At 32.1% G+C, this 25,149-nt stretch overlaps 4 protein-coding genes across 5 annotated transcripts; 3 read left to right on the top strand and 1 right to left on the bottom strand.

Moving 5' to 3' along the window:
- The first annotated feature begins 479 nt into the window (after positions 1-479).
- On the top strand, positions 480-13,045 carry LOC105339031 (neural cell adhesion molecule 2). Its single transcript, XM_011444433.4, has 16 exons — positions 480-560; positions 1,782-1,832; positions 3,000-3,323; positions 4,859-5,131; positions 5,367-5,590; positions 5,696-5,801; positions 6,093-6,413; positions 6,507-6,806; positions 6,928-7,047; positions 7,239-7,257; positions 7,513-7,565; positions 7,682-7,709; positions 7,900-7,964; positions 8,712-8,727; positions 9,337-9,410; positions 10,439-13,045. The coding sequence occupies exons 2-16, from the start codon at positions 1,787-1,789 to the stop codon at positions 10,516-10,518; spliced, it is 2,049 nt and encodes a 682-aa protein (XP_011442735.3). The 5' UTR covers positions 480-560; positions 1,782-1,786; the 3' UTR covers positions 10,519-13,045.
- A 37-nt stretch (positions 13,046-13,082) lies between these two features.
- On the bottom strand, positions 13,083-14,577 carry LOC105339030 (uncharacterized). Its single transcript, XM_034462520.2, has one exon. The coding sequence runs from the start codon at positions 14,568-14,570 to the stop codon at positions 13,083-13,085; it is 1,488 nt and encodes a 495-aa protein (XP_034318411.2). The 5' UTR covers positions 14,571-14,577.
- Positions 14,578-15,622: 1,045 nt separating this feature from the next.
- On the top strand, positions 15,623-20,012 carry LOC105339029 (large ribosomal subunit protein uL24m). Of its 2 annotated transcripts, none has more exons than XM_011444430.4 (6): positions 15,623-15,738; positions 17,286-17,571; positions 17,907-18,002; positions 18,320-18,420; positions 18,731-18,873; positions 19,796-20,012. In XM_011444430.4, the coding sequence occupies exons 2-6, from the start codon at positions 17,314-17,316 to the stop codon at positions 19,933-19,935; spliced, it is 738 nt and encodes a 245-aa protein (XP_011442732.3). In that variant the 5' UTR covers positions 15,623-15,738; positions 17,286-17,313; the 3' UTR covers positions 19,936-20,012. The 2 variants fall into 2 exon arrangements, with proteins under 2 accessions (XP_011442732.3, XP_011442733.3); XM_011444431.4 differs by having other exon boundaries at positions 15,628-15,738; positions 17,310-17,571.
- A 693-nt stretch (positions 20,013-20,705) lies between these two features.
- On the top strand, positions 20,706-24,582 carry LOC105339027 (cys-loop ligand-gated ion channel). The gene is made up of 9 exons (XM_034462521.2): positions 20,706-21,042; positions 21,607-21,729; positions 22,552-22,749; positions 22,990-23,097; positions 23,187-23,339; positions 23,584-23,739; positions 23,842-24,018; positions 24,117-24,164; positions 24,274-24,582. The coding sequence occupies exons 1-9, from the start codon at positions 21,010-21,012 to the stop codon at positions 24,376-24,378; spliced, it is 1,101 nt and encodes a 366-aa protein (XP_034318412.1). The 5' UTR covers positions 20,706-21,009; the 3' UTR covers positions 24,379-24,582.
- The last annotated feature ends 567 nt before the right edge of the window (positions 24,583-25,149 follow it).

The following is a 25,149-nucleotide window of genomic DNA, read 5'->3' as shown; positions in this document are numbered from 1 at the left end:
ATAATACATTTCAGGCTGATACTGGGTGTGATGTCAAAAAAAAACAAGGGATATTATGTAGTGTCATATTTATAACTTATTGTAGAAAAAAACATACACAACACATGTACTTCAAAACCCTTCTAGATGTACTAATTTTGCATTGTATTAAATCCGGAATTTCTAATTAGATTATTTAATCAATGTAAAACATATTCAACTGGCAAAAGTCAAATTTACACAAAGATTATGAACGCAAATGCGATGTGCTATTGGAGGTAAAGTTGCAAATGGTTTTTTCCCCCAGAATCTAAACACATGAGTATTTTCACTTGTTATCTTAATAAACACAGTACGCCTCCATAACAAAGTCACTTGCTAACTCACTGTAGATTACTGAGCTGAAAAAAAAAATAAGGATGTAAACTTTACCCTCTCCTTTCTAAATTCGATACAGATGACAGGAGATGGTTGAAAGATATAAAATTGCGGCACTTTTATTTTTACTTCCTTTTAAGCAGAAATCTGCATCTCTTGATTCATAAACCCTGACCCTGTCACACGATTGGTATTATAACGAAGTAAGTAAACATATTTTTCCTACGCATGCTGTCAGACATTTGAAATGCAAAAAACAGGCTTTGGGTGTAATCGCTAAAATTTCAACAATAACTATTATATATGTTTTTTAGTCACTATATATTTTAAATTCTTTTTTAAATTTTGTGTGTGTGTGTGTGTAATTTACAAAAGTACAAACATGCTAAGACAAAACCAGATATATTAGATGTAAAACGCAAGACATAAAAGTCACAACTGACAAACGTTCAGACTGGGGATAAACTCAAACTGACAGATAGGCAAATGTTCTTGTACAGTTCCATTTATTAATCGGATGGTCAGATAAAAAAAATTAAAGACAACCGAAAGGATTGAAAAGCAATGGTGATTTTAAGCCTACAGGCACTTAAACATCCTGGATTTCGAAGAGTCCTACACTCGACCTCTCCGTCTTCAAAAAGGTCTGTCCCTAGAACTATAAACTGAGAACAATGGATAAAAAAAATTCACAATAATATTAATAACTGTGATCATTTTATCATGCGTTCGCGTTTGAAAATTTAACAGGCCTGCAGAGATATATATTTTTTTAAAATATTCAAAATACCCAATATCTACAATGTAACTTACCTTAGGTCTTTTCTTTGTTTATGTCATTGGACCCTTCAAATGATAGTGATAGGTGTATACATTTCGGTATCTGCCTTTAGTTACAATTCCATGCACAAATCGTGTGGGGGGGGGGGGGGGGCTTTTTTCAAGGCATCCCCTATACCGCAGTCGTAGTAAAAAATATATGCATCTTTGTGTATGATACACACTTTGAGAGGAAATTTAATATTTTAAGTAATGGTCTCAGAATCCAAACCTTTTCAATCGCATAGAAAAGTTATCTTTTTTTTGACAATTTGTCGCGCTCCACTTTCTTATTATGGGGATGTTGCAATATGGTATAGGGTTTGTGAACCACTTTCCAACTTCGGAACCCATGAGATTTCTTCCTATCCGTTACACTGCTTTTAACGACTGTTGTAACGGATAAAGGACCCTTGTGTTCCGATGATGACCACTTTCAAGAACTAAATTGCTTGGCAAGGCGGGTTTTTACTTCAATATTTTGAAAAAAATTTAAATTTTGAAGTACATCATATAACCTTAAAAAAAACATACTATAGATAAAATACTTGTATTTCTTACATGATATTTTGTTTGTAAACAGAAACTATTTTTTTCCTTTACAGAAAATATGAGTTTATTTTCATTCCTTCTCCTTCTTTTTCCGGAATATGTTTGTAAGTACTAATTGCTGCATGTTATAGTATTTTGATAACATTTTTAAAACACATTCAATATTCTTTCTATAAAAATATGAAATAAAAATATAAAAAATATATTCTCTCTCTCTCTCGCTCTCGCTCTCTCTCTCTCTCTCTCTCTCTCTCTCTCTCTCTTACGCGTGCATTGTTAATTAGTAAGAAATACCACATATTGTATCATTATAGTCTCTGTGTACCATTGTGCAATGGTGTTGAGATTGAAATAAATGAATTGAATTATATATTGTATATAAAGCAATCATTAGCAACGGGAAACAATCACAATCATTATGTCGTTAACAAATGACTTAGAATTAAAATAGACATGTCCTTATCATTATAAGCATCCTTTAAAAAAATGTAATTAATTACATTCAATTACAAATACTTCTTTTTATTACCCAATCCCTGATCCTTATACCTGAACAGCGTCGCCCACTTGACATCGTGATGGATCCTGTTGATACCATCAGAGGGCCTTACTTCCTATCTTGATAATGTATAAAAATACCGGGTAGTTCATATATTTAAGTTGATTGTAGAATATGATATGATATTATATTTTGATACTCATGATAGTGAATTATTGATACAAATTGTAACATTCCTTGCATAATATCATACATTTCCTTTTCATCGTCCATATTTTATAATTAATATATCATATATAACCGCCTTTATCAACTCAAATGTTTAATAAAAGTGTGTATGCATATTTATTTACTTTAATTGGAGACTGTCCATGTAAATAGCAGAATTGTTTAAAATACACTTTGAACACGATATGTCTGATTCAAAAAATCTTGAGTAGTTCATTATCATTTGACCAATATGGGTTTCTGTCATAACAACGAATTATGCTCTAAAGTTTGGAGAGTAAGCAATGTTTATTTAACCACTCGAGCTGACCATCACAACGAAAAAAAAACTTATAGACATCTAAATATACAGGACTGGAAAAGAAAAAAAGTACTATTATATATGAAAAATATTTGCTATAATTCTTTTTATAAATGAAGAACTTTTGTTTGATGTTTCATCGTGTGCTCTTATTATAAATTAAACACCTTTTTAATTGCTTTAATATTTATTAGATGGATTTCCAATCTTCACATCTTCATAGGCTTATTTTTATCCATTTAGATATGTCGTTCAGTATTGAACCATCACCAACGGTTCGAGGGGTCTATGGCAATCCAGTTTACTTCAACTGTACGTTGCCTGTAACATGGAAGTATATTCACTTCCAAATAAAACACGAAACTGGCTTCAAGTTTGCCTTATTCAGTGGAGGTGATTGTAAGGTCTCGCGAAGCAAAGCAGATCAGTACACCGTTAGTTGCCATGGAAACACTTTTACCCTCGGGATTCTTCGACCAGAAGACAACAAAACATGGGAGTGTACTTATAAAGATGGAAACTCCACTAAGGAACAATTCGGCGGCACAACTATTGATTTACAACCAGGTTTGCTATTCTTAATATGAATAATATTTTATTTTTCGTGTCCATATCAGTTCTTACCACTTATCTGTTGCAATCTGTGATCGATCGTATCTAGAGATAAGAAATATAAAGTGTTGAAGTTTAATGACACAAAACCTTCTTCCCATTTAGAATCATGATAATCGGGTTGAATTTTACATATTTACATTTGCAAATATGTTTTCTTATACAAACTTAAAGAATTGCAGAAATTTTTATTTCTGTGGGAAATATTTTTAAATGTTTATCGTCGACGGTTGCTTTATTGTTAACATAGATATACAGTTATGTTAATAATTCTGAACCAATTATAAGTAATAAACAGCATTGTTCAAACGTTTACCGTGATATGAACTTGGTTGGTACGTGATCAAATTTTCTGAGAAGCCCTTCCGGCTTCACAAGTTTTGTTCACGTGATCAACCAAGTTCATAACCCGGTGGGTATCATTTTTAACATGCTGTTTATTTCTTAATTAAGGAAGTTGGCACCAGAAATAATAGTAATGTCAATTTTCAGAAAACCACTTGGATATAAAGATGGGCACATAAAATGTTCATTTATTTTTTTTGTGACCCATGTCACATGCCATATTTTGGAAATATGGGACCCAAAACAGAAATTTTTGCTAAAATTTGACATGGAAATTGATAATTTGAAGAAATCAAACAAATATTTAAAAATATTTTTAAAAATTTTAAAATAGTTCGAACTATTTTTTAGTTATGATTTTAATACAGTATGAAGTTGAACACAAGTAGTGACTAAAAAGGAAAATATAAGTCAAAGTTTAAAATTCTTGCTTTACTTGTGACTTAAAAGGCCAGTACATAATGAACACAACAACAAACGTTACAAAAGTTTGGAGTAATCAAATTATAACGCAAATGAAAAAAATATATTAATGTCATTTGTCATACAAATAGACATACATTTAATGTCTCATTTAAAAGTAAAAAAAAGTAGGGTCAAATCTCAAAAAATTGAGATATAGCATAAAATAAGCTAATTTTAGCCCTAAATTGGAGTTCACTTTTTTCTTAACTTCTATGAAATATAAGCTAAATATGCCAAAATATATCGATAGAAATATTAAAATATTGTTTAATTATGTTTTTTAGAACATCATGAATATATCGTAATACACAAACTATCTAGAAGTTTGGTCTGCTCTGAAAATTAGGAAGCTAAAGTAACAATACTCTAAAACTAGTGAGTTATGAAAATTGTTTATTTCCTTCTTGAAAACCTTCCGCCACAAAATATAGTCCTTCACTTAACTCTGTAAAAATGTAATGAAAATGTAAATGTAAAAATGTAAAATATGTATATACTACTAAAAATGATATGTGATACAGAATTTTCAAACTAGATGTGACCCAAAATGGCTATCCAAAACCTAAGGAGCGAACCTCTCTAAAGAATAGTTATTGTTTACCTAAACTTGTCGTGCATAATATCACTTTGCCAATCAAAAAATACATTTTATTGTGAGATATATCTTTTGTGTTAAACAGATATTCCAACCGTGTCGCTAGGAAATATGACGTACGTTTACACTGAGGGCTCTGAAGTCATCATTCCTTGTACATTTTCTGGTGCACCGATTTCTAACGTCACGTGGCAGCGAGAAAATGAAGTAATAATGTGGACGCAGAATTCAAATGGGCCTTTAACCCTTAGTATAAAGAATGTCTCCAGGACAGCGGCAGGGAATTATACCTGTAGTGCAACAGTCAATTTCAAAGGAGTTTATACTGCCTCTGAATCATTCATCTTGGTCGTTGAATGTAAGTTTTTATCGCATGTAGTTCAATATGAAATTTTCTTTTTGAAATGTTAGATTAATTTTCTTTCGCTTTTACTTATAGTTATGATTTTAATATATATGCCATGTATCTAAATGTCATTCAAAAGCTCTTTAAAATTTGAGTACATATATCTGGATAAATTAAAAACAATTAACAGTTTGGTATTTTTTACATAATTAGTATGGTCGTTTTTGCTTTTATTTTCTAAAACAAGATCCCCCAACTCTGGTTCCGGGTGGCAAGATGGTAGAGGTAAACGAAGGATCGACCCTAGTTAATTTTAGTTGTACGATACAGAGTCATGGAGTTCCCTCTAACTTTATTGCCATGTATTGGCAACATTGGGTAGGAAATCGTACTGTCAGAAACCTGACTTCAGATATCGGTATCTCTCGCTTAGACCCTGCAAGCTCAACATTCTTATTATCTTTACCATCGGTAAGAAGAATTTTCTTGTTATATTTTTTTATTCTTGTCTAAAATTTTATTTTCAAATTGGTGGCAAGCTGTGGTTTTTATATAGATTTTTTATTTGAATTTTAGATTTCTTTGTTTGATGCTGGAAGTTACGTTTGTAAAGTTGGAAATGGTGTAAATGATTTGGAAGGGAATGTTGAAAAGGCTGCTTCGATCGATCTGATTGTAAAAAGTAAGACCAATCTTTAACCCAACCAAATATAGGTTATTTGCATATGCTAATGTCACCGATCTTTTTCTTTAAATTGGCTAAAACGAAAATGAATGAATGTTTTTATAACAAGTATACATTTGTTGTTTAAGAGCATATTGAGTTTCAAATTGTACATTGATTTATAAATGTGTTAATTTCTCAAAAAATCATATATTTACTTCGGAGCACAACTAATGGTACTATGATTTGGTAGTTCACATATTCCTCGATTGACATTTCGTCTAAATCAAAATTATTTTTTGTATGTAGGTATTCCAAAACTCATTCAAATGAAAACGTATTACTATGGAGAAATTGGAAAAGCATTCCATATAACTTTCCAATATGTTGGAAACCCGGCAATAACTGTACAGATTAAACCTAAGGATGGTCAAATCAGTCCCTCGTTCAACGTATCATTGAAATCCGCCTTGTTATCAATAAACGTGTACAATAAATCGGTTTATGTGAATGGATATACCGCTGACATGGACTTTGGAACAGTAAAAGATTGGTTCAACACAACGTATGAAATGATCGCAGAAAACGCGTTAGGTACATCGAATTACACCTTCTTCGTTGAAGGCCAGGGTAAGCAAAATGAGGACATAGTTTTGTAGGCAACATTTATGTAAAGAATGCTTAATTTCCACTCAAAATATATTTGAATAATTTCATTTGCAGATTTTCCCAGTAAACCATACCACATATATTTTAAGGAGTATGAAACATCAGCTCAACTTGAATGGGAGGCTGAAGTTCCGGATTTGGACAAACATTACACTGTCCATGTAAAAAACAGTGTTGGAGAAGACAAACTGTTTAAATATCCGGGAACAAATTCTGAAATTTATTCATACTATTTGACGAACCTTTCTTCGAAATCAAACATCATTCAAATATGCACAGTAAATGGTGTAGGCAAAAATTGCTCTTCTACGTTCAAAATCAAAATGACACAGGACTCTCCAAAAACATTGGCGGGTAAGCTCACCGATTGTATCACTCTGATCTCGATGTATATCTTTAAAATTGTAATCATCGTTTTCAGCGATATATGCATACTACCAACTACATCAATTATGTATTTATATGTCATTGTCAGTTTCAAGCAATCGGAAGTCCAAGTCGGGATTTAACGTTGGTGTTATTCTCTCCATCATCATTGTAGTTGTTATAGGGATTTTTGTGCTTGTTCTGGTTCTCAGGTATCGACATAAACGATGTAAGTTTTCCAAGCGTTCGTTGTGTCTCTAATTCATTTCAATTATATTATTTCATCGACCGACAAATGCAACATTCAGCAGTTATATTTGCCATTTGTTTTATAATGTTGATTGTTGAAAGTCTTGAAATTTAATTCTTTCTTTGTCATAAAGAAAACATTTAACACATCTTTCTTTTTCTTTTTTATAGCTTTGAAAAAATACAGAAGGTGAGTTGTCTTTTCTCTATTTTTCCATGTCATTTGTATTGAATTTCAAACACTTAATCATTATTAGTCCCAGTTTGTCTTCGTACATGTATGTCCATCGAATCCGCATATAAAATTTGTTACTTAACACTAAATTTAAAAAAAAAATTATTTGAAAAAAGGTCCTCTGTCTTATTTTAGAAGACATTTGTAATGAAGTAGCAATGTCTTTCGGTGTTCATAAATCACTCTTTTTCTTATTTAATATGCTTACAGACAAGCGTCTCTTTTGGGAAGAGACGACCACCCAGTGCAAAGAATATCTTGCGGTATGATTCCTATGACTCTTTTTCATATGTTCTGCCGTGGTTTTTTTTTATTTAAATTTTATTGGAGGAAGGCATTGATGAATTATTTTTTATAAAGTTATGTCAATTATTTTTAGCTCCGGTCAGCAGTGGATATTCTGAAAGGTACAATGTAGATGTAAACATCCCGTGATGATTCAAGTAGTTTTTGCCTGTTCTAGTTTACTCTAGTTCTTGCCTTTCTCTTTAAGCCATTCTCAAAACAAAGTGTCCTCTTGTTTTCATAACTTGTTTTTCTAAAAAAAAAACAAAAAAAACACGCATATCTGAAATATACACAAATCGTTGTTTTCAGTGAATCTCGTTCGTTTAATACTTACCTCACACCAAAGTGTATGACGTCACTCCTGCCAGAATCGCGTAAGTATATTGTTTAATTTTAAACTTTACTGCCTTTTACAAAGAACTTACGACAAAGTCGTAAATATTTTCAGTCTCATGGAACGGTCTTTGATGAACAAAATTTATATCAAACCATTTATTTACACCTATTTATTTACAACTATTACAATAAAATACTGATTTGTTTGTGATTAATAAACATTCATTAATTTGGTTTTAAGTTCTTTTGTAAAACGCAGTACTTTATGGAAATTTTCTCCATTTGTCCAGAAGTTCAATAAACTAAATTGAGCATTTTTTATTAAATTGTCTGTTGTCTGTCACCTTTTGAATGAATTTTTTTTTAAATGAAGCGTCAGAGTATTTCTATTTAAAAAAAAAAAATAACACTCTTGGCATTCTCATAGATCCTGAAGATTTTAAGATAAGTTTGTCGAAATATGACCCCTGAAACAAGTTCTCTATAGGCAAAAATAGTTTGAAAAGGATTAAAAGAAATAGTTATTTGAGGAAGCGATAAGTTTAAACCCATAAATTCACAGGATGATTGATTTCTTGTGCGTTAACCCCCCTTCCCGAGTTAATGATGGAACACGAAAATAAATAAATAAAGTTAAAGTTGTATAAAGTGACTTATAGGTCCAAGGGGCCGGGTGCAAATTACGATTATTTGACATATATACTTTGTATGATATAAATGCCATGCACAATGTCACTATAATAAACAATTACTTACTTACTTACTTATACTCAAATCATATATAGCAAGCTGTGCAACAACGTGAGTATCTTTACAACTAATGTTACATGTTACGTGTTCTTCTATTTTCCATTGGTCTGGAGATAACCCGTGTTATCTTATTAACATTACATTATTTAATCTTTAAGTCAAAAATCCTAAATCTTAAATCTATTGAATAACTTTTCTAAATTGTTTAATCCAAATCAAAGTGTTTTATAATTATGCATACTTTTTCTGCATGTTTAAAATTTTGTATTCATTTTTCAACTCAAATTATATTTAAAATATTGCTTTATGTACTTAATATGTACCTATCAGTTTTTACTTATACAATAATATCAAAATTGTTTATATTTTTATATAGAAGAGGGATAGGATAGGATATACATCTTCATAAGAAATTTTGTTGAAGTGTAATGTAGTTTCGAATTTTGAATTATGTTTGGACGCACATTCCTTTCCATGTGATTGCTTTATAGCAGCAAATCTTGGCCACAATGAACAAATACTACCATTAGTTTAAATCAGCACTCATGTGCATGTATATCATGCATTTGAGACTCTAAGCTGTGTTTTTGTATGTATTTTTCTTTTAAGATATTTGTATTCTTGAGTGCATCTTTCTTTCTTATCTTTTTAATTAAAAAGTTCCTCGGAAGGGGGTGAATATGCGAGAGTGGATGATATTGATATCCAGAAACTAAAGGAACAACGCAACCAAGGTTGGTTATTTTTCATATTAATTTTGATATACTTGTCCAACAGTATGCTTCGTTTTTATAGTTTTTTTTATATCAATGAATATTCTACAAAACAAGACATTTAGACCAATTTTTGATCAGGTTTTCTTTTATCAGACAGTACATTATAACGCTATATTTTTATTTGTCGATCAAACTGTCGCCAATACAGATGTATCTCTTGACATAGAAGGTTTGGCGGTCAACAAATCACCCATAAGATCTACCTTAATTTTTTAAAACTGATTTGTTTAAGCATTGAATCATTTTTTTTGTGAAAGATGTGGTCTCATAACTGCAACGGTGTGTATACAAATTCAATGACGCGCGCTAGCGCGTTATGAACATTTGTTGCACACACCGTTGCAGTTATGAGACCACATTTTTCAAAAAAAAAAAATGATTCAATGGTTATATTTACGTTTTTTAACATTTCTTCTTGGAAGAGACGAATCATGCTGACAAAAATAGTGCACATGGATTTGATAAGTTATAAGGGAATTATATCTTTTATTCTGTAATTTGATAAATTTACTTTTGGTATACTAAAAACTAATAAATTGAATTCATTTTACTGTTAAAATATGTCTACATCAGTGAAATATTAATCAGCGTAAGTATATCAGGTCGTGATCTGGCTTGAAGTCGCTAGGAGAGTCAGTCATGATCTTCGAGAAATACTAAAGGAAGACTGTATTCATACGCACCAGATTTGGTGATTGGGTCTTCTGTTTTATGCGTAAATATCACTCAAATAAATCAATACAATTTGATAGGGGGGGGGGGGAAGTAAAAGTAAATATATAGCTATAAACTATTATTTCATGAGGAAAAATCAATATATTTTTATTTCAAAATTTCAGTGTTTTCCAAATATATTTACAGAGCTCTTTATACAATCTAAAATAGTCACGAAAATCCGGCACGCCTTATTTCATTTTAAACTTACCATTTGTTTTTCCTTGTCACAATCTTTTCAGAAATTGCACATTGAAATATTATATTTGTAGGCGAAAACCCGACATATAGCGAATACACTGAAATAACCCAACCAAAGAACGTAAGATACGTGAAAAAGAATTGTAAGTGATGTCTTGCTGAGATCAAGGAAATATACAACATTTTTAAGAAACAGAAACCCCAATTTTAAGCCACCTCCTGAAAATTCACCTGGATCGAGATCAATAACATACCGCTTGTCAATCAAACAAGAAACAATACCAGAGTCCTGATTGACAGATTTGGTCAAGCGTGTCAGCTGGACACCGAGACCGGGTGTGTTGATAGCAATTAACGGTTCAATTAAGAGCATCACCCCCCTTTTATCCACCGCAAATATTTTGTAGTTTTTTTTTTTTTATTTCTTTGCAATTGAATATAATTATTAACATTCGATTGGAAATAAATCGGTTCTTTAACACTGCATGATCGCATCACGAAGAGAAATTTGTCCAAAACTACATACATAAAAAATATTAGTTTTTGGAAATGAATACGAGGAAATTTAAGGATTATGATGAGATAGAAGGACACGTAGGAAAAAGGAAACGTTTCTGTAGAATAAGTACAAGCTTTTCTTTTACGACATAAAAACCGCCCTGAATTTCCTCGAAGGATGTCGATCGATCATGCATTCTCGTTGACTTGAACAATTTTGTTAAACCAATAGTTTTTATTATATAAGTAGTACATACCGTACGAACAATCACTGTAAGAAATATCTAGTAGTTTAGAAAGGTAAAGTTTAGATAGGTAAAAAAATCTAGTTAGTTTAAAGTTCACCCATTGCCGCGAGAAAAATTGAAGACGATTTGACCAGACAGACAGAATAACATTACATCAAAAAATATTATTTATAATATCAGATAGTTATAAAACTTCCGAGATAAAACTATTTTTTAAAGAGTTCTATATAATGATAGTGATGACAGTTCAAAGAACTTAAATCATAATCGTAACTTTTCTCTCAAATAAATTATATAGGTCAAACCAAGAAAAATATTTAGATAAAACGAATTTATTTGTAATCGAGTTTTAAACCGATAGATTTATTTTTCCAATTAGTTTTAAAAGTTTAGTTTATTTATTCCTTCAGCCAAATTGCTCATCAGATACAAAGAATACATTATATATATATATATATATATATATATATATATATATATATATATATATATATATATATATATATATATATACACACACACACACAATGTAAGACATAATATGTAGCAATATACGTATTAAATGCATCAAAGTAGTATATGTTCAATATTTTTTATGTTCCGTGTATGTCATCGTGTTTAGCAATTAGCATTTCGATGGACCCTGGTCACTCCAGGTAAATAACACATGTTTTACAAGTAATTAGGCCCCGCGTAGATTCAGTAACCGTACGTTCATGAAATGGGTCTTTTAGGCAACATTCTTATACAACTGTTTAGACTTTGCCTAGATATCATAGAGCAATTATAAATATTAATCCTTAGAAATTAGTTATATCCGTTTTGCTACTGTGTACAACTGTTGAAATTGTCATGTAACATCATTTGAATATAAGTTTGCATGACAACCATTTGTTAATACATGTAATTATATATAGAAAATACGGTATTATAAGAAGTTAGTACACCAGTTTGTCTGAAACAAAACAAAAATCTAATTTTACATGTAACTTCATTTTGCTGTAAGTAGATACACATGTATATGTATAAGTAATAGGTCGTTTTTAATTTGTTGATTATTTTTTTTAACGAGTTTGGTTTTTTTTTTTTACTTGTTGAGGTTAAGCTCTATCGTTAACATCATCATAATCGTCTTCGTCACAATAACCGCGCAGAACACTGTAAATTGTTGGGGTGTTTTTGTTCTTTTTTGTTCTTTTTTTTTTGATTTTATATTTTTGTAATTAATTTTCCATTTTTTCCCTTTGTTTATGGCTGATGATTTATTGTTGATTTTATTTATTAAGCATTTTTTTTTTTAATTAAAATTGGTACCATTAGTTCATGAGGTCACTTCTAAAAAAAATTTCTTATTTAAAGTGTGCGGTGGCAAGATGTAGAATTAGCTTATAACGATAGCTGCCAATATTTTTTGAGGCTATCGTGAAGAAACCAGTGTTTGATAAAACATAATGAGTTCGAATTTTGTGTAAGTACATTGAATACACACGATGTCATGTTTTTAATTCATTGTTTTGTTTTTGAATTTTTCTACAATTTTGTGGTAAGGGTTTTCCTTGCTATTTAAAATGTTTTTGTTTGTTTGTTTTTTCTTTGTTGTTTTGTTTTGTTTTGCTTTGTTTTTTGTTTGTTTTTCCATGTAAAAATATTTTACAATATGCGTCACACTTTTTCAAACCAACTTAACAGTTATGCCTATTTGAAATTGAGTACTATAAAAATTTGACATACACTAGTAGCAATAATTATAGCAAAGTAGGTGTGTAGCAGTCATTTTTTTTCATATTTTGTGATCAGTGAGGTAAACTATTCAAATGAAACATTTTTTGGTATTTTTAATTCGTTTACTTTGTACCTGTTTTTGCGGCTTGTTAAAACAGTCAGATTACATGTGTCAAATTATGTTTGGAAAAATAAATAACGGAAAGCAAATTTTTTGCAGATGGGGTACTTGAATCTATCACTAAAGTTATGATCGCATCCATCGTTCACACATCTGGTTCACGGTCTGGTTAACTCTCTCTATGACCACGTCAATAGGAACATATGTATAATAGTCAGGAAATTCGTTTTGGTGGTCTCGATTTTGCCACCTTAGGTAATGCAAGCTTCTCCACTTGGCCATGGCCTGGAAGTGGTTGTTTTTTGTAGACTGGTACCGAGGAAAGAGTTCTATGAGGGAGGCGTGTTTCGGAAGAAGGAGGGTGAAGGAAAGACCAGCGCCGTGCATCCCTATGAGAATATCGGTGTTGACTATAAGGTCCAACTGTTCCTTCATAGGAAGCTGGTCTATTTGTAATCCTTTGACACTATGACTTGGGAATGTTTGTTGCACAGCTCTTTGCAGCTCCATTTCGTTTCTTATCTTTCGCTTGATTTTCCCTCCAGGATTCCTCGGATGCGATACATAATCTTTACGCCAGATAAATAAAATTGACAGGTTTTCACAATTTAGTTTCCTTTTGTCTAGAACCTTGAATCTCGTGAGGAAAAATTCTCGAAATTCCTCCAGATACGGAACATGGGACAACGAGTGCTGGTTTATTGGACTGTTATATCCGGTTATGCCCCAGATCAGGTCATCATATGCAATAGTACCTGTCAAGTGACCGGCTCGTGTCACGTGACCAAAGAGAGTGTTCCAGACGCCGTCAAGATCGCCTGCTGGATGACTGTCAATCAACAGAACGGACGAAGTATCCGGACTTTTTCTAAATACCACCAGCATTAGAAAGGCGTTAAACCAGTCGGTCATGGTATGATACAAGTTGACATACTCGTATCTAGTCACAGCAATTGTGAAATTATGGTTGACTGACATTGATTGATGGTCACTGTTTGTTGTTTTTACAGCAGATAACCAGAGTTTCAGATGGTCTCTGGCTTTGAAACGATAGAGTAATCCCTGGTCATGACACCTCATTTCGAAATAACCTTTTTTCAAGGTCATGTACTCGCTCTTCTCGGGTTGACCTATGACCTTTTCGATAGATTCTCCCCCTTTTCTACCAACTGAGAGATGCGGATTTATTTGAACGTGTTTTAAATGAGCGAACAAGTTGTTATATCCCACAAAATCCCCATTGCACTGTGAAGTCTTCGTTTTTATCCACTTGTTCACAGGATCGAGAGAAATTGTAAAATCAGGTCTCATATGGGTGAGCACCGTAAACGCACTTAATATTTCCCGTTTATTTTTCTCGGATGCACTTTGATTTGATGTTACATTGATTTTGTCCTTTTGTAACACTGTAGAACGTATGTCTCCATGGAATAGATTGAACGCATGCATGGAAAGATAAACCATTGCAACTACAAGTAGTAGTCTCTTCATTACAGTCAAGTGTAGTTTCCTCTTCATATATAAAAACAACTTCTGAAAATATCTCCGAAAAACAAAGACAATTTTTATATCGAAGAAATGCTGTAAATTTCTCCATTTTGAGTTCTTCAACATATTATTCTTTCGGTCTTCTTTAAAATCCAATTGAAGATTACACTTAAACGTACGCTAGTGGTCATATACGAATCATTAAATCGGACATGTGGACAAAATATAATTCAAATTTAGATACAATTAATCGTTTTAAGTACTGTGAAGGTAAACGCAATCCATATTCAGGATACACCCTCCCCCTATTAGTAAAGAAAGTGCATTGCATGTATATGTTTACAAATGTACCTGTATCGGTCAGTGTTTATATGTTACGTTAAACACGGAAGTCGCTACCAGAAATCACCTGTCTCAAGGCAATTTTTTTTTTATCTACCCATATATCATGTTAATTATTCGGTCATTATACATGGTTGCTCTCTCTCTCTCTCTCTCTCTCTCTCTCTCTCTCTCTCTCTCTCTCTCTCTCTCTCTCTCTCTCTCTCTCTCTCTCTCTCATTGATCAGTCTAATGTAAAAAAAAGAAAAAGAAAAAAAAACCACACACACACACACACACACATTATATACAATGAATTGTTAATTGAACAAATTTCAACATTCAAAATACATGTCTTTCATGAAATAAAGAAAATCAAAGGCGCTCCACATCTTAATAAACTTCTTTAAAATGCAGTTCCCTGCTGTAGTTTTTAAAGTATATGAATGAAGATTTTTTTTATATATGTACTCTGATTTATATGAGGAGCGCCTATGTAGAAAATTAGAATCTTCAATCTCAAATTATTATTCCGAAATAGTTTGTATATTCTTCTAACTTAGCTCAATTGTATTAACAGAGTGAAAGATTTGATTTATCTGATTCTTTTTAAACGTGATGGACTTGCGTAATTAAACCGTTTTATAAAAGAACCTACGACAAAGTCATTTATAGTATATTTTAACAGTCTTTAGAACAAAAATTATATAAAATCATTTATTTAGAACTATTTCCGTTTCCATAATTTACAGTCATAAGAATAAAAAAAAATGATTAATTTGTAATTAATTAAGATTCATTAAAATGGTCGTAAGTCGTACATGTAAGTTCTTTTGTAAAACGCTGATAATCCGGAATGTAAACGGTTTTCCTTTTGAAATTAGTCTGCTTTATATGTTTCCTGCATGTGTTCTTTCTCGCAAATTTGATCTGAGTTATGATCATGACTGCACTGATAGACAAGTATTGATTGGTAAGAAGCATTGTTACTTAATTGACATTTAAAATATTTTTTTTTCTTAGAATTAATTAATTGTGAATGCAATATTTATAATATAGTACCTTCAGCCAGAATTTCCTCAATTTTCACACGAGGTCGAGAACCTTATATGTAATACGGTGCTACCGTTGGGGCGACCGCAGCATGTGATAAAATAATGAATTATGATAAAACAATAAAAATAAAAGTAGCGACGTAAAGTAAATAAATGACTTTAAATGCAGAATAAAATAAACATGCCTTTTTTTCCAGTAAATTTTCATAATTCATAAGATTTTGTTAATATCTATTTATATATAGAATTTATCTCAGATAAAATGTTGTTGAATAATAAAAATTTAACATTATGTACATTTCCTCTTTTCTTGCAGCTGACATTTTTCTTAAACTTGCATATAAAAAATTGACTTATCACAGAGTCACCCCTCCCCCGTTTAAAAAAAAAAATCAAATTTGCGTATAAAAAAAAAGATTTGCTGATCATATAAGGAAAATGGATCCCCCAGGAGCATGTAATAAATGGAAGTGAAAATACATGTAAAGACACTATTGAGCAGCTAAAGAGCTAAAGGCATACTACGCACTCCCAATTCTTCACCAGGATTAGAATTTTCCTGATTTTGAGAATTTCTTTTTCTTTTTGCTTGCTAAGATTTTTTGAATGATGTTGCCACGCCCCCTTTAAAAAAGAAACATTCCTGGAAATTACCGTAAATATAGTGAATAAAATAAATGTGAGCATTCATCCAAAAAAGCAATTACATAATTTATCTGTTTCTCAAATTCTCGCGAGATGGTATCCAGTCTAGTGAGATCGACCGACATTGAGGAATTGCATTGTGGGTCGAAATTTACTGACCCCGAAAAAATTCTGTCGGATCAATGTGTAAGAAATCCATTGTGACAGCACTCGAAGACGATAACTCCGTTAGTCTTATGTAATGGAATTTGCATTGTGTCACCAGTATATTTACAATGCATGTACATAGTCTTATATCTTGTTCTCGTGAGAGTGTGAAATGGGAAACCATAATTACAGGGAACTACTGGGACGATTAAAACAAGGCATTACTGGTCCGATTTACTGACGCCAAAAAAATCCGTTGAATGAATGTGCAAATAGTCGGAATTTTCTATTCACACACGCCTTGCCGGTAGAGCTCGCTTTGCGCTGGTGCGCAGCACTCACTATTATCTATTTATATAAATAATAAGTTTTTACGGTGCGACCGTTAGAGCGAGCGCACCATTATTTGGAATGATAATCTAGTTATCTCCTCATTTAGGGTATGAGAAAGGGGAAAGAGTAATATAGAGGTACTGATATTCTTGAGGAAAATTTGTTAGGTCTAATCTCGCCCACTTTTTTAATTTTTTTATTCACAAATTTTAAAACCATCACAGAACAAGTACTCACATAAAATAAGGAATATACAGTAATTCAAATGCAGAATGATGCAGTTTCTCTGTTGAGCTATAGACAGAAAAGTGTAGTGCCTTTCTTTTCTTTTCTCTATCAGATATTTTTCCATTACATATACAAGAAAAATGAGGCTTACTTTGAGTCTACTAAGAAGAACAGACTACTGGGACAGGTTTGTACATCGTCTCGTAAGACGGTCCATTGGACAACCTAAATACAGACTCCTGAAAGGATGGAAGGAGTGGGAGAAGGATTGGTTCTTTACTAAGTATGGACCAACAAATCCTTTGGAGCTGAGAATAAATAGCTTATACTTTGGAAGGAACCGACCTCAGAAATTGATTGTACCATATTATGAACCCTACATCTTTGAAAAAGATCAGGTAAGCAAGCATATCATTGACATTTAAGAGAAAGATAAACATTTCAGAATAGGTGTGAAATGTGCAGTTTTTAACATTTCTTAGTTTTTAGATTGAATCTCTAAACTGATGCTAAATTTCATAATATAATTAAGAGAAGAGGAAGAGAATTCACATCTGTATCAACAACAATTACATACTGTATGGATGTAAAAAGTCTGATTGATAATTGATTTTCTTACAGAAGTTGAAGCTATAATTGAATCACACAAGACTTTAGCACCACACTCCCCCTTCTTTTCAACTAACTGCAGTAACACATGCATGTTTATTATAAATTGTTTTGTCCTTTACAGGTTATGTGTATGGTTGGAAAAGACAAGGGAAAAATTGGTACAGTAGCTGTGGTTTATCGAGATGCCAATGAAGTAGTACTGGAAAACCTCAATGTGGTATGTCTATAATGCTCTTACAGATAAGCTTAAATCTTATTCTCTAATTCCAAAAATAAGGTAATCTAAAACCTTGACTATTTTAAGTTTTTAAAATGATATTAAGATATAAATTATTGAGAGTTGATGTCCAGTCCTGCCTGCCATATCTTATGTCAACTCATGCAGATTTTCTCAAGCATATGGGGAATCATACAGTAATTCAGATTGTCAGATTGACTGGATAAACAAAAAAATATATATATTTGTCATATAATCCTCTGATGGGTATTTTATGTATTGCAGTTGTTTTCTATTTTTTCTTCCCTATCATGTAGACATATGAAATGATAAAAACAAATGATGGAGAGCAAGCTATAAGCAGACAAGTTCCTCTGAAAATTCCGGATGAAGTCAAACTAGTGGATCCTGCTGACAAGTAAGAGTTTGACCTGATATCAGATATGACCTGATATCTGTAGATACCACCTATCAAATATGACCTAGCTGATATCAGATTTGGCCTGATATCAAATTTTAACTGATATCAGAATTGTTAAAGTAGAAAATCAATATTATAGTGTTGGAGATAGATACAATATTTTACCACATTTGTCTTTAAATTTTGTTGTTGTTATGATGATGTTGCCTGACTCCATCTAAATTGATCTGCCTGTTTAAAGTTTTTGTAAATGCTGTAAAATAATAAGAGACCTATTAAGTAAAGAACCTTGTTTTCATTTTGACAGGAGAGCAACAGATATTATATGGCGGTACCTGGAGGATGGATCTAGAGTCCGAGTCTCTAAACACACTGGTCGTGTAATTCCCATACCTATAAACGAAGAACAGAAAACCGAAGGGGATGAGATCGCAATAAACTCATATGTTGGTAAGTAGGTTACATGTAGTAATTGAACTACTGTACACATGTGTTTTCCACCATTAATACCATAGTAGTATTTAGTAGTACTCAGACTGCACTGGTTTTCTCTTGTCCAACTTTCCTAAACAAACTGCAAAATTTGTATATTCAGGTTTTATGTGCAGACAATCTATCCTATATAAAAAAAAATAATGCATAAACTCATTATTTGTGTACTCATGTTTATAAAGTGACATATAGGTCCGATGGGCTGGTGTTTATTCTTCAAGTTATTATATAATATACATGTCTCTATATTTATTTATAATACACCTGTCACTATAATAAATCATTTACTTCCTTACTTAGTATAGTAAGTAAACCATTGTTCAAGTGTTTAGTATGCGGTTATCAGTGAGTAAATGGTTACTAGAGTACTAATTGATTGCATCCAAGCTTGAAGTATCAGTACTTGAGTGTGAGAAAAGAAAGTAAAAAAACTATGTAATATTTCTCTTTTGTTTTCTATAATTGAGCTGTTTAGCACTGTAGTTTTATATTATACTATTATCTAAAAAAAACCTACCTTGCCCTGATTTGACAACAACTAAATGTTTCCTAGTCAGTGGCTGCGAGTGGCAGAATTACAGTGCATTGCTTGGATGATAGATAGGGGCATGCCATGATTAAAAAAATATCAGTAGAAATACATATGAAATTTATTCTTTATAAAAAAAAAGTGTGGTCTTCTATATTCGTTAGAAACAAGTTTTCCTCTATCTTTTCCAAAGATCTAGATGTGCCTTTTATAAACTGGTGGTTATTTTTTAAAATATTGTGTTATCTGTTTTTGCCCTGATGGACTGTTGCCAAGTTGATATAATGAAATTTGTTATTTATGGAATATGTTCTTGTTTTTTTTTTCTTAAGTAAATCTTTCCTTTTTCAGCAAGCAAAACTAAAGATACGGACAAGAAAGAAGTGAACAGAGTGACATTTGTTCCCAAATTAAAATCATTTGAACAAGATATCATGGATCAGATGGGCATTGAGGAGAATCGACAGTACAGGAAGACATTCTGGTATTAAGTAATTTGTACCAAGAATGGACACAAAAGAATTGTTGTTTTAATATATGTAGTGTAAAAATAAATAATGAAAATTAACTTTTAATTGTGTTTTCCTTCTGGAGGGTTTTGTTCTTAGACTGTGGGTTATAGAATCCAGAAACGAATTTATGTTTGAATTTTTATTATTTATATGATGGTTATGGAAGAGCTTTATCATGCTGGTATTGATCAAGCATGAAAATATTTCCTAAATTTTATATACATATGATGCAGGAAAATTGACCTTTAGTTTAAAAAAAGCATTTATATTGGTGTGTGTCCTGTAAACATAAAGGTTTGCTTTTATTCTGTCCTTTATCGAAATTCTTAGGTATTTATATAATTTGTGACCTTAATAAGAACTTATTTTCCTGAATTTCTATTAAATGTAAGAGCAAAGTTTATTGTTAGATAAACGGTGATCAAGTAAATAATTATGTAAGAAAGACATCTATAATATCACCGAGATTTATTATTTATGTTGAACCACAGGTATTGTGCTGTTGAACCCAAATATGTGAACGTCATAATAATTTATCTATAGTTGTAATCAGCTTCAATTGGTACATGTATATAATCACGAGTAATCCAGTTTTTAATAGGTAAATTCACTTTGTTAATTATTTTGTATTTTTTTAGAAGGGGGGGGTGTTTCTATATGCTTTAATGAGGGAGGGGGTAACTTAAGCCATGCCGTTGACACTGGGCCTCTGCTCTTTCGTTGAACAACTGCAGATAACACCATTCATGACTTGTTTTAAAAAGCTATTATTTATTTTTAGAATTTAAATTTTGTCTTTGACACTGCAGAGTTGTAAATGCATGTATACTTGGATATATACCGGGTTCGTCAAATGGGGGAAACTTTAAATTCAAAATGCTTGCCTGCCCTGACTAAAATTTGGGTGTTTCGACATCACAGACATAAGATATTCGCTCCAGTGGGCCCATTTAAAAGACAAATGTTTGAATACAAGAACTGTACAATCCACATCTCGAAGCCATGAGGACATGACAAAAAACCTTCTAATTCAAACTTACATAAAAAGCTACCATGACGGACCAAGACAAAAAGATTACTCCTAAGGTAAGTGGCTTACCTTCAATATTCAAATACACTAGTAATAAGGCATATTCTGTATTGTGTTGAGTTCAGCTGTTATCAATATCATTGGGAGAACTATGCTACAATCATGAATGAATTTTTCTATAATGTGCTCTGTTGTAAAATGTACAAAATTAAAAAGTTGTGAGTTACAACTGCCGTATTCAAAATTTGTAGACACAATCGCTAGAATTTCATGACTTGCTTTAAAGCTATCATAATGACAATTAGTTATATTAGACCATTTAAAAACAGTTGACATACTCTTTCGAGCAACACATAGAAGCTTGGTGGTCAATTTGTATTTTCTTTACCAATTCTTTTTTTTTCATACATACATGTATTATGCTGTTCAAGTTCGTTTGTTGATATGTAAGTTATGAAATTAAAATTTCGATGGTCTTTGTACAAAGATTTATGAGAGGGAAAAATTATTGTCACGTGTTTTCATTTTTACATGTATGATTTTAAACAAATTATACATAGATAGTTTGGATCTAAATAAATAAATAAAAATAAAAGAGATATTTTCCTTGAAATTGACAGCATACAGTACAGACACGAGTCGTGTTTCTGAAGTTGAGCGACATTGACACGGTGAAGGAACAGTTCGCAGCAGACGTGTTCATAGAGAGCAGATGGCGGGAAAAGTCGCTGGACCACGGAAAGGTTGTGTTCTATCAAACGGCCCTCACGCTAGAGTTTAGAATGGGGGGGGGGGGGTTCATTATTGTCATCACTGGTGTTATGAAATGTCATTGGAAACAAAGCCCTTTCATATAAGGAGGGTGGAGAGTTAAAAAAGATACCAGAAGTGTCTTCAAAAATCCAAATATTTTAGAATCAAAATTGTGGAGCATTTTCCTGTAAATGAATACTAGTACAAAGCTCTACGTCTTAAGGAGATTGAAATATTAATCTAAAAACGACTTGGTTTAGCTAGCCCTCTTAAAATTTGGGTCGGGCACTGGTATCTTTCCGATCATCATTTATATTTATATATTTAGATTTATATCGTCTAAAATGACCATCCTGCCCTCTCAAGTTTATTTTTGTTTGTAATACTTCCTTGCAGGGTGCAAAGTACGGGAAATACATTTGCATGACCCTTCAAAAAGATACAGATCAGTGTATCCGAAGTAAACATAAATAACTAACATCACGGAAAAAACAATTTGTTCCCTTGTTATAAGACTGCCTTCTTTTAGACAAACAGCAAAACCAGGTCAATGACACTTCTAGTGTTCGATTTTTATTTTATTTTTTTTAATAAATCGGTATGTGTCTTTATGGTTTTTATGCTAAAAATATCCCGTAAAAGTGTAACGGTTATATCTAAGTTTGTATGTTTCAAGTCAATTTGTTTTGTTCTCCGATTTTTAAACGATTATTTTCTAATCACATAAAAAAATCTTCTTCTTTTTTTTTTTTTGTTATTTTATCTATTTATTTATTCTACTTATCTGACATTTAATAAAATATTGTCTACAGGAAAACGACAATATGGATTTTTCCAAATACTGGCATCCCAAGCTAATTGTCCAAAACGTGATCTCAACATCGAAAGACAATGTGTGGAAAAAACTAGAATTCGGTAAGAATGGGGAGGCATTTATTGTAGAGAAGAGGAGAATTAAAGGAATATTCACAGAAAACTTGGAGTTACAAGACTTCCCGTTTGATCTTCAGGTACTTTTGTTTGTACAATGTGGTGAGAAAAAATACTTCACCCCGCTGCCTGCGAAATAAAACTTGTTTTCTTACAGAAAATCTTTTACATAAAATGACAAAAATTAATGATACCTAAGATAGAAATCATACATCTATTAAAAATTCACATATCAATGGATAAACCTATAAACTCTTAGCGACATCGATATTGAATACTGTAGATTCTCTCGATCATTGCAGTAATTGATGACGTTTCAGGACCTGAGTATTGTGCTGACGTCAGAACATCCGGTCGAGGAACTGGAAATCATCGAAGACGACGAACATTTGAGCTCCATTATCGTTTCTTGTTTTGTTGACGAACAGGTATTTCCAAATTTTTAACTGCATGCATGTTGTCATCTTTTGAAAATAAATGTATACATAGATTGTCAATACTATTTTTACCCTTCCAGGAATGGGAACTGCGAGAGTTTGTAGAATCAGAAATAAGGAAAGTGTCAAAAGAGTTTACAGGGTCCAAAAACGTAGTCTATCCATTTCTTGTCTTCAAAACTTTGGCCATGAGAAGGGCTGGTTTCTTTGTTTGGAACATCATCTTGATCATGGTACGATTTTGGAGATTGATAGATTGATTCATTATTTGGTTGTTGTTTCGTTACTTATGACGGATATTTTACTGTGTTTAGATTTCGTTTCTTCCACGCCATGGGTTTGGTTTCAAGTGTTTTCTAACGACTTATGGGCAGTAAAAGTATCAGTTCCAACTGAAAAAAATAGATGAATTGTACCTTCTTTTTTTTCCAGAATAGGTGTATTTAGTATCTATTATATCCTTTTTCTATTTTTCAGACCATCATTAGTTCACTGTCTTTCGCCACATTTGCTGTCAATAGAAATCTTCCACAGAATCGACTTCAGTTGGCCTTCACCCTGACCCTTACAGGGGTCACATTTAGATTTGTAACCAATCAGCAACTTCCAAAGATATCGTATTTAACAAGATTGGTAAGAAAATAATCTGTAAAGACTATATCCGAATAAAAAATGGTACTTATTACGGAGGGAAAGTTTCAAAATTTCTATGTGTGATCACGCTTTTGGTTTTAGGATAAGTACATCCTGTATTGTATGGTCTTTAACTACCTGGTTACCGCATGGCACGCCATTGTGACCTTGATCTCTGATGATGATACCCAGGCGGACTATGACCTCTACTTCTTCATCGGCTTTGCCGTCTTCTACGCCCTGTTCCATATCTTCTTCTACGCCATTTCTTTGAAAACCGTAAGTTATCCATTTTGATCCAAGTTGATTCGACATGGTATTTTACAGAGTGTGGCGTTTCTTTTATTTATTTTTTTTCTTCTTTTTTTATTGTTCAGAGATATTTTAAAGTCAAAGAAGTTCATCAAAAAGAAAAGATGTACCAGGTATGCCCCCCCAACCCCCCAAAAAATGTAATGTTGTCCAGAATGGTATTTTTTCGTTGAAATTTACTAAAAAGGAAAAAATTTAAATTTTCTTTTTTATGTTTTACAGGAAAAAGCAGAAAAGTTATTCGGAGAAAGTTGGAAACGAAGAAAGAACAGAGTCAATCGAAGGGAGAGGATAGCGGCCCTACCGTCCACGTTTTCTAGATTTTGATGTTGTATTTGATAACTATCTTGCGATTATTTAGTTTAAAAGATTGTTTCTTTGTTGTTGTTTGCTATCAATTTTACATAGGTTGTGATTATATTAAACAGTTCATTACCTTTGGGTTTTTTAAAACCATTTTACATGCATGTTTAGAAATTCGTTTTTTGTTTGTGTTATTTAAACTATTGATGGAATAAATACAAAAAAATTGACATATTTTCTCTTTAGAATTAAGATTCTCTTTTCTGCGTATGCCTCTGTCTCTCCCTTTTTCTTTCTTAATAATATTTATAGAAAGAAACCCGCAAAGAGTATTGTAACATTTATCATATTAATATCGACGTTAAACTGATGTTAATTAAAAATCAATATTCACATAGACTTTCTAATTCCATGGTATGTTTGAAAATTCTGCCAAAAAATAAACAAATATTTTATAACTGCATGATTAAATTTTGGCTGAAGTGGTCCCAGGATCATGAAGCAGACTTTGACTTAATGCACACTTGATCATCAGATTACAAATTTATCATGCCGTGTATTACAACAAAACACAATTTTTCATTGTTTCCCAGTCATGTTGACGAAGTTTACTCATTCTAAGTAAAAAGTATTCGTTGAAATTAAATTGAAATAATGACTGAAGTCTAAGTCAGTGGAGTTTTTTTTTATGATTCAGGACCCAGAGCTAATATATTCGAAGTCTGTAGAGTGATCTGGTATTGCATAAACTTACGTATTGCAAAACCAGTATTTCGTCAATATCGTACAGCCAAA

The sequence above is a fragment of the Magallana gigas genome, chromosome 2 (assembly GCF_963853765.1).
Source record: "Magallana gigas chromosome 2, xbMagGiga1.1, whole genome shotgun sequence".
NCBI lineage: Eukaryota > Metazoa > Mollusca > Bivalvia > Ostreida > Ostreidae > Magallana > Magallana gigas.
This window is presented reverse-complemented; position numbering and strand designations above follow the sequence as displayed.

Bases quoted from the DNA above. Each gene is read 5' to 3' on its own strand.
- LOC105339031 (XM_011444433.4), top strand. From the start codon at position 1,787: ATGAGTTTATTTTCATTCCTTCTCCTTCTTTTTCCGGAATATGTTT. The intron at 5,802-6,092 runs GTAAGACCAATC...TTTTGTATGTAG, and splicing joins GATCGATCTGATTGTAAAAA to GTATTCCAAAACTCATTCAA. The intron at 6,807-6,927 runs GTAAGCTCACCG...TGTCATTGTCAG, and splicing joins CTCTCCAAAAACATTGGCGG to TTTCAAGCAATCGGAAGTCC.
- LOC105339030 (XM_034462520.2), bottom strand. From the start codon at position 14,570: ATGTTGAAGAACTCAAAATGGAGAAATTTACAGCATTTCTTCGATATA.
- LOC105339029 (XM_011444430.4), top strand. From the start codon at position 17,314: ATGAGGCTTACTTTGAGTCTACTAAGAAGAACAGACTACTGGGACAGG. The intron at 17,572-17,906 runs GTAAGCAAGCAT...TGTCCTTTACAG, and splicing joins ACATCTTTGAAAAAGATCAG to GTTATGTGTATGGTTGGAAA. The intron at 18,421-18,730 runs GTAAGAGTTTGA...TCATTTTGACAG, and splicing joins CTAGTGGATCCTGCTGACAA to GAGAGCAACAGATATTATAT.
- LOC105339027 (XM_034462521.2), top strand. From the start codon at position 21,010: ATGACGGACCAAGACAAAAAGATTACTCCTAAG. The intron at 21,730-22,551 runs GTTGTGTTCTAT...TATTGTCTACAG, and splicing joins AGTCGCTGGACCACGGAAAG to GAAAACGACAATATGGATTT. The intron at 23,098-23,186 runs GTATTTCCAAAT...TTACCCTTCCAG, and splicing joins CTTGTTTTGTTGACGAACAG to GAATGGGAACTGCGAGAGTT.